This window comes from Glycine soja, chromosome 20, assembly GCF_004193775.1.
Source record: "Glycine soja cultivar W05 chromosome 20, ASM419377v2, whole genome shotgun sequence".
NCBI lineage: Eukaryota > Viridiplantae > Streptophyta > Magnoliopsida > Fabales > Fabaceae > Glycine > Glycine soja.
In genome coordinates this window covers 39,313,762-39,328,693 of record NC_041021.1, presented here as the reverse complement: position 1 = coordinate 39,328,693, position 14,932 = coordinate 39,313,762, and the positions used below count along the sequence as shown (strand labels likewise).

The following is a 14,932-nucleotide window of genomic DNA, read 5'->3' as shown; positions in this document are numbered from 1 at the left end:
AAATATATCCTATTATTAAATTTGTTATATCTTAAAATATTTTCAACTAAATAAGATAAAAATAACAGATACTTAACTTAAGTATGCTAAAAAGATTGTGAAAAAAAAAATCTCTGTTATGTAAAAAAAGGCAAAAAAGAATAATAAATATTTTAAGAATAAAAAAATAAAACATAAGAAATTGGAATTTAGAAACTAAAATATTGCTTAAACTAACATCTAAAAAAATTATAGTTAATATTTACTAAACATACACTGAACATTATTAATATTATCAAACAAACTTTTTAATTAATAAAAAAATAAAAATGAGTTGAAACATGCTGGTCTTGTCAAACATACACTAAAGAGGACAATGTTTTTATTCTCCTTTTGTTTTTTTTAACAATGACATGTTTTTTAATGATACATTCTAATTAGTTTTAATTTTTAATTATATTGTTGAAAGTTGTTCTTATTATTTATATATAAATAAATTTAGCTTATATTTTTATTACTTATATATATTCTTATATTATTCAATATTTTATTTTAAAGTTCTTATCATATAAATCATATTTGTAAAATATTGTGTTGATATGTATTTTTAAAGTATATAAAAATGAGAGTCTTTATCATTATTTATATTTATTCAATTTTAATATATAATTATTATTAATATCAAATTCTGAATTGAAATTATCAATTTTATCTATATACCTTTTAAAAGTATTACAAGATTTATGTTAATAAAATGAACAAAATATATTAAACTGAACATTTTGTACTTGTGCCTGCTTACCTGGTGTTGGTCAGACAAGGATGGATCCCGATATTTAGTTGCCAACGATCATGATATTGAATTATTGATTGTTAATACACACAGTAATAAAAAAAAAAAACACACACACACACGGGAAATTTAACAGAGGAATGAATGCTTTGGACACAACAATGGTCAGCCATGATTGTTCTCTGTTGGGCATATTCTTCGTCCGTTAGTGCCTCTTTAGTTTAATTCCATTTGAGATTTGAGATAATTTTAAAGTTTATGTTGAAATTCACAATTGATTTTTATTTTTTTTTATTCCTAAAATTTCAAAAATTTTGTGAGGAATTGTTATCGTTACTATCCATTCAAAACGTGACTGTATGTTGATTAGATATGTCAATGATACACAAATGAAGTTACGTCAAATGTTCAAATACATAAATTACACCATTAATGACGACAACACCTCTTCCTTTTCTGTTATCCTCCTTGTCACCACCACTGGCTTCCTCACCTCTCCATCCTTCCATGACTCTACCAACACTGACCTCCCCACCTCCTTCCTCCTTGGCTAGTTTTCCTCTCACCGCTCCTCCACTAGTCCAAGATTAGTCGACACACACACCTGAGCTAGGATCTTGTCATCTTTAACAACAATTGCACACCCTTCTTTTCTTCTGCCTCCATCTTCTTTTGTAACATCTCATTTTCATAAAATAAATTAAAAATAATTTTATTTAAAAATAAATAGAATTTTAGAAAAATAACGAGGTTTTTGTAATTAAATAAATAAAAATAAATAGTTTTATTAATTAAAATAATGATTTTAAGGTAAAGAAAATAAATATATGTTCTTAGGAAATAAAAAGGAGATTTTATTTATTTACTTGATAAGGAATAAAATAAATTTTTTTTATAAAATAAAAAATAGAGTAAATAATAGATTGAGAGTACTCTAACAATAAGTAGAGACATATTATATCAGCTTTACATTTATGATAAGTATCTACTCTCTCTCTCTCTTACTCTCAAATTCGTTTTTCCTTCCTTCTCTTTCAAAATCTTCTCTTTTTCTAGCATACACTCAAACCTATCCTAGTAAAATTATGATATCTGACTCCTCAACCATTTGATTATTATGAAATTTGAACACCAAGTTTGGAACTTGTGTTCACACATTCCTACCATTGAGATTTGTGAAATAACATCTGCGGTTAGAGAAATGTCCTTCGCATGTAGCTCTCTTTTTCTCACATACACCTGAATCTATCTCAGTAAAACTATGATCTTGAACTCGTTAAAATGTCCCTCGCACGAAGACAGTGAAATGGAGGCTCCACTCACTTCTCCTTCTCTCTGACACTTGGAAACCCTAGCAGAGAAACTAGAAGAAATGCTAGAGGAATCTTAGGGAAATGCTACAGACACTGCTATCATTATCGAATTACACATGTATGCCCGCTTAGAGATAATGAATGAGTTTATCGTAATTGAGGTTAGAATGAACATTTGCAGGGATCCTTAGAGGATCAAATTGAGATTTATTTTGAAATGTTTATCGTATTGTGATTCTTCCTTTATGATTATAATGACGAGATTGTTGTGTTTGACAAGCCAATTGATGCCCTAACGCGAATTGGTTGATAAAATTGAGTGCTTTTGATGTTTTCATGTTTTTGACCTATGATTTTGATTCTTTTGATTTTGATATGATTATGTGAAATTGTTTGAGAGGTTTAATCACATGAACATAACATATTAATATTATTATTGTGTGACATGTATATAATGCATAAGGGTTGATAACGTGTTGTCTTGTGATTATGGAAGTGTGATGAACTATGTGTAAATAATAATTTGAGTATGTGTTAAATTGTGAGATCACACATGTGTATTAAGATGTTGTGTGCATTGAGTTGTGAGCTATGAACCATACAATCACATAACTATAAGATCCTTTAGGGGCGACGAACTAATGTGTGACAAATATTGTGATGAGATCCACTATGGAAACCCGACGAATTTAATCATTTTGAGGCGCGATGAGTTAAAATTATTTTGAGAACAGATGAGGAGTCGTGTGTTTTGTACAGTTCTTAGATAGAGTCTACGTGCTAAAATATTTTTTGGGTTAGATCCTGAATCAAGAGAGAGAGACCCTAGCGGACTCTTCGAAATGTAGGTCTTGGGGGTAAATACATTCAGTTTGAATGTTCATTGAAGCCTATGTTGATCCTATATGGTTGGAGCATTCTCACAAAATAGAGTGACCCTGACTGGTCCCCTGTGATTTTACCTAGTGAGAGTGACCTAACTTACCAGTGTGTAATCTATCTTGTCATGTAATCTTAGGCGCTCGATGAGATTTTTCACTAACATGATACCACATTGCATATAGGATTGAGTTTTGGTATATTTGTTGCACAATGCTTGTGTATTGATCGATATTGATATTGTGTTTTGATCCTTGAGTACGTAAATGATGTGAAAATGTGTGAGATGTGTAGTGTTGAGATGTGATGTTACATGATAAGTGGTGAAATGACATGAGTTATGTTAAAGTAAGTTGCATTTCATTTATATGATATGTTAAAGTAAGTTACATGATAAGTGGTGAAATGACATGAGGAATGTGATAATTCACTCTCTGTGTGTTATTTGTGTTTGGATCTTGTGATGATCTCGAACTTTGTGTTTGTGGGAGAAGATGGTTAGGTGGATGACTATGAAGAATATCACGCTAGAGGATACTGGAACACAATACTCTGATAGGATGTGACATTGGGACATGAGTTTCTATATCATTTGCATAATGTTCTGAACATGTTACTTTATGTTATTCTATTTTTTAACTTGTTTCCTTTTGTAAAAATTGAATGACCTTGTTTTGGGCCAAAGATGTTTTCATATCCTTATTTGATAAGTTTTTAATTTTGTGATTAGTGCGAATGTGAATCTTTTACCTATGTGAGCTCCTTTATGTTTATTGAATGAAATAATTTTTAATTAATTTCATATTTTCATGTATGATATTATATAAATATGTATGTCGGGATAGAGGATGTCACATTCTTCCTCATCTTTTATAACTTCATCCCACCACTTTCTTATCTCTTTCAAACGCTCTTTCATCCTTCATAGCCTCTGTAATTACACACCCATAAAAAAACAAACAAAACCCATTATTCCAAACCCAAAAAGATCAAAGCTTTAATTTCATGTTTCAATTTCTGAACCCTCCATACCACGGAACCAGGCACAATAATTTCTTCAGAGCTCAAACAGGTCAAAGCCTTATTCGACGAAGGATCAAAGAGATCTTACACGTTCCATCGAAATCTCGACAACAAGGGAGGCAACCTAGAGCCGTTCTTCGATGACAACGATTGCTCTGACTACAGTGTCGGCACCAAAGAGGTGTAGGGGTTGGAGATGCAGCGACGAAGGACAGGGAAAAAGCCGCGCTTGTTGACAAGGGAGTTGATGTTGAGGGGAATGGGAACGACAGAGAAGTCGTATTGAGTAGGATCCTCATGGTTGCAGAAGAGCTTCTTGGCGTAGGGTTCGTCAGAGGAGGAGGAAGATGGCAGCGATCGGCCACGAGGTTATGGGAAAAATGAAGTGGGCCTCTGTTAGTTGCACATATTTAACTTTATTTTCTTTTTTTTTTAAATAAAATAGTCTATTAAATTAAATAAAAAAATCAGGTGACATGCCATGTCATTGATACCTCTAACGTGACTTTGCACGTATATCGTTGATGTGTCCAACTAACGAACACATTATCATGTTTTGTATGAATACTAAAAACAAGAATCTCTCATAAAACTTTTGAAGTTCTAGGGACCCAATGAGAAGCAAACAAATTTCAGGGATCGGTTATGAAATTCAAGTATATTTTAGGGATCGACCTTCAACATATTTAAGCTTAATTTTAATTGGTTCAAATTTTACATATTAGATCTCACATGTTTCACAAATAAAACTATTTTTGTACACCCAAATTTAATTCTACGAGTAAAAAAAATTGATTGATGCAATAAGTTGAGTTGAAAAAATAAACAAATGAGTCTGCTCGATGGACCAAGCATGAAAAATGGACTAGGTAAGACCATTCTATATTTTATATGAACCTTATTTTTTGAAGTTTAGTTAGGCCTAATCATATCAGAATTCAAGCTTATGTTTATTGAGTCTAGTATGTATTGGTGGATCCATTGGGTTAGCCTAAATAGGCATGGTTCTATTTTGGTCAACAATTTCCCAGTTCGACCCAACGAACCGATAGGTCAATCTAGTCAATTTTTCTAGTTTGAGTAATAAGTAAATTTTGAAAAGGAAGATAAAAAATAAAAAAATTGTTGATACACGCGGTTTGACACTTAGGTACATGAACCAAGATCTAGTGTTTGATCCCCAACTTAAGTATAGAGTAATAATTAGGAGTATCACTTTATCTAAAAAATGAACCAACCTAGTGCCATGACGATATGAATCCCTGTCTATATCAAAAAGAGAATTGTTAATGAAAAGATAAATGAGTTGTATTTTGAATAATTTTAATTTGATAATATGTTATATATTAGTCACCATTATTTTATTTTTTATATTTTAATCGCTAAAATTTGTATTTTAAAATCATCATAAAGTATTAAATTTTATTATAAAATGTTAATTTATTATGTGAGGAACTAAAAAAATAAATTTTCAAAAATTAGAGACTTAAAAAAAAAGGCTCTAAAAAGCCACATTTTCAAATTTAAGGATCAAAATAATAATTAAACCTTTTTTATAAATAATTATTCTTGTGTTATCACTTATCAGTCATGCAACTAAGGAGACTTAACACCACACTCTAACCCAAAATCTTAAAGTTCAGGGTCTTCTCCTCACTTATATGGTGTTCAACCTTTTTACTTCTACCCGATGTGAGACTTCACCTCACACTTGTAACCCAACACAGGTCAATTAGAATATGATAACACGTTGCAGTCATCATCCAATAAAAATGTGACACATGACCATCAACATTTATAGTGGATGTCCAATTTTGGATTGAGAGATCAAGATTGTGTGATTAAATAAAATAAGAAGATAAAATTTGTCAATAATTTTAAAAAATGACTAAAATCGAAATTAAAGACAAATTAAGAAAAAACAAGTAATTTTACCTAAAATTAATTAAAACATGGTGTATCTTAAAAAGACTCAGAAATAAGATGAGTGGTAAAAGAGCCATTGTGATGTTCCTGTTAGGGGGGGTCCGCTGCTACGACGCGTTGTGATTGCAGAGCACGTGTCAGCGCACCGCTCAAGACGGAGCCATTATAAATTTGTGAAAATAGCACGATACGAATAGGAGAAGGGGCGATAAAATAACGATAAATTGGCATGTGATCGTGAAGCGCGCAAGTAACGTTCCTGTCGCAATACGCTGCGGGGTGAGTGGCCCCGTGTTAACGTTGGAGTTTACACTATTCTGCATTTTCTTTTTCTGAGACTACACTGTTATACATTGACTAATGTTTATATTTATTTAATGATTCCAAAATAATTTTATTAAATTATCCAACAGAATTGGTAGATTGCAGTAGGCCTCGCGCTACGCTACACTCATGCAAGTTAATACTCAGTTATAACGAGAGAAAATAAAATCACACTTATTAACTTCGTTAGATTGTGTTAATATCCATTAAAAAATATTATTTTCCTAAATTATCATTCGATTAAATTAGACATCAAACATAAAAAAGTTGTTAAAAGATAGTTAAAAATAGTCTCATTAAATAAGATAAAATTAATTAAATTTTTTATATTTAAAAAAAAATAAATTTTTGTTTATTTATACTAATAAAATTTTAATCTCATTTTGAAAAAAGTAAGATTTAGGACTCGTTGGATAATAATTATGCTAAGAGGCATATTTTTAAATTAATTGATAATATAAAAACTTTTATAATATTATTTTCGGTTTGAAAAATAAGTGAAAAAAAATTCAATATGTGTTGGACTGAAATATAAGTAAATTTTAAGTAATTGTCTCCTATTTAATATTTAATGACAGTATTTTCAAAATATCATTATTTTAATAAAAGTTTTACAATATTTTCAATAGTTTTTTTTGTCTTATACAATTAATATATTAGAAAACACTAACAACCTTGTAGTGAGACTATCAAAATTAAATGCTTTAAGAAGAGTGATTGTTTTTCAAATTCAACTAACTTGTATATCAAGTTTTGTTGATGACTCAATAAATATACCTACTTTTAGCATGAAGTGAGTGTGATCATTATTAATTTTGTTATTATTTACAAGACTCAATTAACTAATTCATAAATATTGAGAAAAATACTGAAATTTGTTTTAAATTTATATACTTTTCAAAAATATCATTATCATTAATGTTTTTCTCTCTTCTAAATTTATGTTAATGTAATCTCTCTCTTATTTAATTAAGGACATTTTAAGTCTAAAAATAATTAATGCAATATAAATTGGATCTTATATAAATGAACAAATAAGTTTAAATAATTGGATTTTATAAATAGGAATGAAAGTAATGATGGACATCACAATTAATTAGACGTTAAAAGGAAATTTAATAATAAAATAATCTTATGTTTTTTATAATTATAACCAACAAAATGTTATCTTTTATTTCTTATATATAGGACCATAAATAATATTACTTTCTGCATCTTAAAATAAGTCTCGTTTTAAGTTATTTTACACAAATACATAAAAGTAATAAATAGATAAAAATAAAGTATTAATTTTACAAAACTAATCTTATTACATAAATGAAAAGGATGAATATTAATACTAGATTAAAAAACTAAAGTGACATTTATTAGGATTTTGAAATAAAAAAACAATTAATGTTATATTGAAAAATCAAATTCAACATTTATTTTAAAAAAATAATACTTGTTTTGGAACAGAAGAAATAACTAATTTTGTTAATACAAATGTTAAACAGTGACGTTTGGAAATTACCTAAAAAACCAAAAGAATAAAGATTTTTATTAGAGTGTGTAAAATTATATTATCATAATTTTTTTTTCACACTTTTCTATGAACTTTATAATAGATACTCTATTTTTTAAATCAATATCCCCAGAATAATAGTTAATAGAATTGTGTTATCAACATTGATTAGCAATATCCCTTTCTTAATGATGTGAATTAATTTTATCGTGCTTATATAGATGTCTACTGTTTATTTTGTGTTCTTATAATAATAATATAATAGTTTCTAAACTTGAGGCAAGATGAATGTGGTGCACGTGGATATAGGATAGAGAAAAGTAGTAACGGGGAGCGTGACCGTTTTACTCCATTGAGCCCAGCCCGCCCACCTAGCTCGTTTCTGGCCAATGATGGCTATAAAACCTTTATTTGTACTTTTCCTCCTAATCCAGATAACTAACAACAATAATAACAATTATTATATTAAATTAAATGAAAATCTTCAAAAACTCAATTTATTTTATTTTTTATTATTAACTGAAATACATTAGTTTTCACATGTAACATCTATTAATATAAGAAATGTTAATAACATATTTTCTAACACATTTTTTTAAAATATTTTCTATTTATTAAAATTGATTAAAAATCATAATGTAATATATCATATATTTTATTTAATGAACATCTTTTATGTTTTATTTTCTAATAGGTTTTACCTAATAATAAGGTGAGTGTAATAGAATTAGTACATGTTTGAATAGAAGTTAAAAATATTGTGAGTGTATTTCAATGTAAATTCAACAAATAATAAGAAAATGAAAACAAAAACAAAAGTCTTGATTCTTTGATAAAAGTAATTTTACCTCAAAAGTATTTTTTTCATCCGAAAACCAAACATGTATCTAGTGTTAGGAGTATGTAGTAATCCCATTATTACTTTCACACGAGTTTGAGAAGAACATTGATGTCATTTATTGTGCTGGCTTGCTTCTTCCAATAACCATAGATGCTCTTGTATGCAAATAGCAATGATGGTAGACACTCACAAGATACAACACAATAAAAGTGTGTTATAGTATGTCACTATGTCCATCGGATGATGGAGCTCAACAAGATGTGATTAATTATAAGATAGTGAAAGATGAAATTTTCAGATTTTAATTGGGCCCTGTTGGTAGAGAGGCCTTTGCTTCCTGCACCACCCAAAAGACTCAAAACGTGGTGAGAGAAACGACGTGAGAGGGGCGTTAAAACCGGAAAGAGTGGGGGAACAAGAGGTGAAGGAAGAAGAGAAGGAGAATGACGGAAAGTTGCATCCGATCCGTCGTAGAAGCCATTCACTCCTCTCCTTTCCAAGCCGTTCTCCATCTCGCCGGTGGAGCTTCTCAGGTTCATTTCTCTCTCCTATTTGGTTGTACGCAGAGTGTTGAATTGAACGAAACAATAGTAATTGGACGTTATCAGGTGGTGGGTTCGTTGCTATCAGTTCCCGGTGCTTCGAATACTGTGCTCGAAGTTGTGGTTCCTTACTCTAAGATGTCTCTCATTCAGTTACTTGGAAAGGTCCCTTCCTTTTCATCTTATATACCAATCAGCTTTTCTGTTTCTTCTTCTCACTGGTTTTGTTCATGCAGATTCCATCCCAATTTTGTGGCCAACAGACTGCTGAAGATATGGCTTTATTGGCGTATAATCGCGCTCTTAAGCTCTCCAAGCCAGGTTCACTAATCGAATGCACCTTTGCCACTCAATTTTGTTTTTGTTATTGCCTAGTAATAATAATAATAATAATATGTGAAAGTTTATGTGTTGTGTGAAACATGGTACAAATGTTTTTACAATTTGGATGGATTGCAACTTTTGTGTGTGCGAGTGTGTGTGTTGTGCCAAAGGCAAACAACATTAACTAATGGGGTTTGCATTTGCCTGTTGATTAGGATCCCCGGCTGTTGGAGTGGGTTTCACTGGTTCTTTGGCCAGCAGTCGTCCAAAACTCGGGGAACACAGGTATTGTCTAAATTTGCCTTATCTATGAAAATGGTTCGTGAAACCTCACTATATTCAGTTGCAGCCTGCCAATTAAGCTTTTCAATGGGTTTCTTATATGCTTAACTTCTGAAAAGGTTACCGTTGGCATGTACATTGCGTAATTGCATTGGTATATACTGGTTTCAATCTCTCAGGCTTACTGCCAATGGGTTTTGGGATTTCCAATTTTGTTTGAACCTGTTATACCTCTGGTCCAGAGTTATTTACTTATTTCCTATTTGTGCCAAGAAATTCACATTTGCAAGGCAGTCTTGTGTGATTAACCTGGCACCACCTTATGAAACTACCCCGAAGATTGCTATAGCTGAATACTACTTCGATGAGAACATGGGTGCTCAAGTTTGTAATTCAATTTTGTTGAAAAACAGAGAAGTTGGATGGGAATTTAAGCAATTAGAAAACAAGCTGCTGAAACCTTTTTGGACAGCAATTAAAATTGATAACTAGCTTATTATTGGAGCTCATATAATGTTCTTTTTTATGTTCTCTTGCTATTACTTGTCCATGACTTCCCATGAAGATATATTTTTCCTAAAGTTGTATTAGTAGTAGAGGCCTGAGGGCAAGCATTGGCACAACAGGCAGGGTTGCTGCCTAGCGACTTGGATATCATGTACTCAGAAAGCAGCCTTTCTGCTTGTGGTTGTAAGACTTTGTACACTTATATGAGCTCCAATAATAAGCACCAGGTGGGAGCCTTGTGCATTCAGCAGCAATTTGTATCAGGCGTTGGTTTATATAAGGATACAAGAAACAAACTAAGCTCAACTACATATATGTGCATTACTTCTGCTTTTCAAGTTACCTCTGCATTTATTTGTCAATCTGAGTGCATCACTCTCTGGATCTCATTAATTTGTCACATTTTCTTTAAAGAGGATCTTTCCATATTGCACAATTGTACTCTGCCTCTTCTCCTAAGTGTGATTTTTGGGGAAGACTAATCCCATGTGAACTTCTTTTACTTTTATGTTTATTTGTAGATTTTATATGTCAACAAGGACAGCCGACCAACTTTGGATATCAAGTGTGACCTTGACTAAGGTACTGTTATCCTAGTATTTTTTTCCATGTGTTACTATGAACTTGATGCTAATCATGTGATAATAGTATATATATATATATATATATATATATATATATATATATTTGTCATTTTGTTTATGTAAAAAATTATATTTATTTATTTTGCAAACTGTTAAATTTTAGGGGCTTCGTACTCGAGAAGAAGAGGATAGAGTTTCTAGTCATCTTTTGATCAAGGTGTGTGGCAGGTTTGAAAAAATTGTGAATACTTTTGTTCTGCTATTTATTTGCACTCGAGTTTTTTCATCTGTTTTTTTTTTTTCCTTTTGTAAGATTATTTATACGAACATTGGAGATCTTGTAAAGTGAGAACAGGAATATTTGGAAGCAAAAATTTTGTGTATTCCTTACCACATAAAAGAAACTAACGTATTCCTTATGACATTTGTTTTAAAATCTTACTTTGCTTTGGCTTTCTTTTTGCTCCATTTTCTGTTCTGGTTCTAGGCAATTGGAAATGCATGCAAAGTTCCCGGAGCATCTGTTTTGTTGTTGAGTGAGTCAGATGTATCTGATGAATGTGAAACACAATTCAATGAAGATCAACAGTTAGAGCAACTTATAAATGGACAAATATGCTTTAAAATTTACCCATTTGAAAATGGTATGGTTAAACTTTTGAGCAGAAGCAATATCAATTAGTAATTCAGTGACGTTTACATTCTACTTTCATATTGACAAATGTTTATCTTTTGGTTGCAGAGATATCAGCCGAAAGGAAAATAATAATGCCTGGTTCTTTCAATCCATTACATGATGGGCATCTGAAGCTTATGGATGTTGCTACTCGGTACATAAACTTGTGTTATTTTGTAAAAATGCTCAAATATTTTTTATAGGTCAATGATAATCTAATGGACTAGTCATAAAATGTATTTTTTCTTCTTCTAGGTTTTATTTTAATATGCTTGTTATAGATAATATGCCTTCCAAGGGGCTACTCTATTAATTTGCTTTTAGAATTTAGTCTTAAATATTCAATGATATTTATATTTGTTGATAGCATTAATGTTATTTATCAAAGTAGCTACTACTGGACTGGAGTAAAGAAATATTTTAACTTTGAAATTGACAATGAAGTATTCTCTTTAGAAGTTGACATCGTGTCAACACCATAATAATCAAATATCATATCTGATTGGGTAGTGAGTGTAAAATTTACATTATATCATAGAAATTTATAATTTTCTTTTGTACCAGATCTATTTTGAGAATCTAATTAGGATCAGATATCTATACGCATGATGATTTATTTAAACTTTGTTTCTTTTGTTCATAATTTTATTTCAATATTTCTCTAATTAAGAATACATTTATGCAGCATTTGTGGTGATGGGTATCCTTGCTTTGAAATATCGGCAGTCAATGCAGACAAACCTCCATTATCAGTGTCTCAGATCAAAGATCGCATCAAGCAATTTGAAAAAGTTGGTGAGGTTCTTTTTCACCATCCCAGATTCTATATAAACATGCATTGGTCTTAAGTTCTAAATGCTTGAGTTTCGTAAGTATCATTTCATCTACCAATTTATGAAGCGGGATCTGCTTCAATTTTTATATCCAAGAATAGATTCTTACCTTCCTATTTGCACAGTGAATACTGAACGGGATTAACATGTTTTGTTTTAAGTTAAAAATTTTAGGATAAGCTCATATGACAATATCATACTTGGAGTTAAAGGCTATGTTTGGATTAATGCACAATAAGGAGTTCCAATGTATTAAATGAAGAAAGAAAAAAAATGTTGCTTCTAGAGTAAAAGTACTTTTGAGCTCTTCCAATTTTAATCCTAAAATGTACTAATACTTTTTCTGAGTACTTAGTATGTCGTTGTTTAATGTACCACCTAAAGTAGTAAATGATTTCTTCAATGGCAGGAAAGACGGTAATTATATCCAATCAGCCTTATTTTTATAAGAAGGCTGAACTTTTCCCAGGCAGTGCTTTTGTAATTGGGGCCGACACGGCAGTGAGGCTTATTAACGTATGGAATTACTTCTTGGATTAATTTTACATGGTTTTCACCATGTCATGTCCTGCACTTTTTTTAATACTTGTTGCTTCATTAGTTGTGTATGGCATGTTTCTGAGTGTTAGAATTATATATTAGTCTCTTAATTATCATTAGAGAGCAACTAGGGATTTGTTCAATATTACTTAGATTAGATTGGTTCTATGTAATTAATGTAGATCCTATTTGCTCATTATAAATAAAGGATTAGTGGGTTGTCCAAGAAACACAACATTATTACAGTAAAACACTGTTACACTGAGGATGCAACTTCAGTTTCATTATAAATAAAGCTCAATCACTGGTTACTTCTGGATCATGTCACTGTCCCTCATGATATTTTTGTATGTTATCTGTGGACAGTGCTTTTGCTGTTGTGGAAAAGCACGTTTTATTCATTAGAATGTTATTTCAGTCTTTTCACAAAACATATTACTTATGCCATTTTTTTTATAGCTGAATGGAGTAGAGCAATCTGACTGTTATATTTATATGTTTCCCTATTCCATTGCTTATCAATCTGCAGCCCTGTGGTTTATGTCATGACATTCATTAAGTGGACTGGTTTTTGTGAAACAAAATTATGTATTTATTTTAAGATTGTTTCCCACTATGTGTAGCTTTTGCACACTGAAATTGTTATTTCTCCTTAAAGATATGTTGAGTTAGATTGAGCCTATCATGATAGGGAATATTTCGGACCTATGTACCAGATTGGCCGCTTTAACTAGCTTATTAGGTTGTAACTTGGGGGGAAAGTACTCTCTACTAAAGAACAGAAACTTAGAAATGTTGTGAATATCCTTTTTGAAACAGTATAACTTAAGCAGTAAACATAATTATGATAATATTAAATTGCTTTCATTTTATTTTCTGTTTCCAAATATATGTACAGAAAATAGTTAAAGCAGCTTGTTGTTATTGTTTTCCAATGCAAAGTTTTAAAAATGAAAAACAAAAATAAAATAATAAACTATTTTTTTTTATTAAAAGTGAAAACAAGATATTCTCTCAAATCTGGCCAATAAGAAGAAACAAGAAATGTCTCATTCTCTTTTTCCCGTTTCTGCTGCTCTATTGTGGAAGTCAAGCCAAAAGTCAGACCAGTTCAGTACCTAAAATTCCCACGTTGTATTTTCTTTGTAGTTAAGAATAAGTGTACTTTTTCTTTTTGTTGCTTCAATAGATTTTATTAATTAGTATCTTCGTTACTCTTGCAGCCTAAATACTACGATGGTGACTACAACAAGATGCTGAAGATACTTGTTGGTTGTAAAGAAACAGGATGCACTTTCCTTGTGGGTGGTCGGAATGTTGATGGTGCTTTCAAGGTATTACTGCATAAGCAAAGAGCGTTTCTAATTGTGATATTCGTTTCCAAGTTCAGTGTTAGTGAGGCCATTTTGTGGTTCGATGGCAGGTTCTTGACGATATTGATGTTCCAAAAGAACTAAAAGACATGTTCGTCTCCATTCCAGCTGAACAGTTCCGCATGGATATATCCTCCACTGAAATAAGAAATAGAAGTGGGATGTAAATAATTTCATGGCTAAAGGTCAATGTTTAATCTAGGATGAAATCACTAACACTTTAAAAAAAGGGGTTTATATTTTTTGAACTATCTTTGTCAGACAAGTATTGAATAGTCATGCTCATGCATAAGACACGACACTTGAAATCCGAAGGCGAGATGTGTCTGTATAGTGTCCATCCTCCGTAGTTTTGGTTTTAGTGTAAAAGACAAAGAATGTCTCTGCAACGTTGATTAAAAGAGTGAAGGATGATTTAGATACGACGCTTTTTAGTTAGGGTTTGAGAACATACTTTGTGAGTGTTAATCGAAAAACGTACCTATGTAGATGAAGTGAGTGTTTAGACCAACAATGACAAAATTGTTTTTTAACGAAATTAATTTTGATTGTTTTAAAATGATTTTCATTTATGTTTAAAATATTTTTATTATAAAAGTATGTTGATAGTAAAATTTAGTATTATTATAAATTATTTTGTTTTGACGTAAAAGTTATTTAAAATTATTTTAATTTAATTAATTTTAGAT

The 14,932-nt window shown here is 30.9% G+C and overlaps 1 protein-coding gene across 1 annotated transcript; it reads left to right on the top strand.

Annotated features, from left to right (window-relative positions):
• The first annotated feature begins 8,951 nt into the window (after positions 1 to 8,951).
• On the top strand, positions 8,952 to 14,668 carry LOC114401421. The gene is made up of 12 exons (XM_028363936.1): positions 8,952 to 9,115; positions 9,191 to 9,289; positions 9,361 to 9,445; positions 9,664 to 9,733; positions 10,759 to 10,819; positions 10,985 to 11,038; positions 11,309 to 11,465; positions 11,564 to 11,651; positions 12,183 to 12,292; positions 12,740 to 12,846; positions 14,094 to 14,204; positions 14,294 to 14,668. Exons 1-12 carry the CDS (start codon positions 9,026 to 9,028, stop codon positions 14,408 to 14,410), a joined length of 1,149 nt encoding a protein of 382 aa, XP_028219737.1. The 5' UTR covers positions 8,952 to 9,025; the 3' UTR covers positions 14,411 to 14,668.
• The last annotated feature ends 264 nt before the right edge of the window (positions 14,669 to 14,932 follow it).

Bases quoted from the DNA above. Each gene is read 5' to 3' on its own strand.
- LOC114401421 (XM_028363936.1), top strand. From the start codon at position 9,026: ATGACGGAAAGTTGCATCCGATCCGTCGTAGAAGCCATTCACTCCTCT. The intron at 11,652-12,182 runs GTACATAAACTT...ACATTTATGCAG, and splicing joins CTTATGGATGTTGCTACTCG to CATTTGTGGTGATGGGTATC. The intron at 12,847-14,093 runs GTATGGAATTAC...TTACTCTTGCAG, and splicing joins CGGCAGTGAGGCTTATTAAC to CCTAAATACTACGATGGTGA.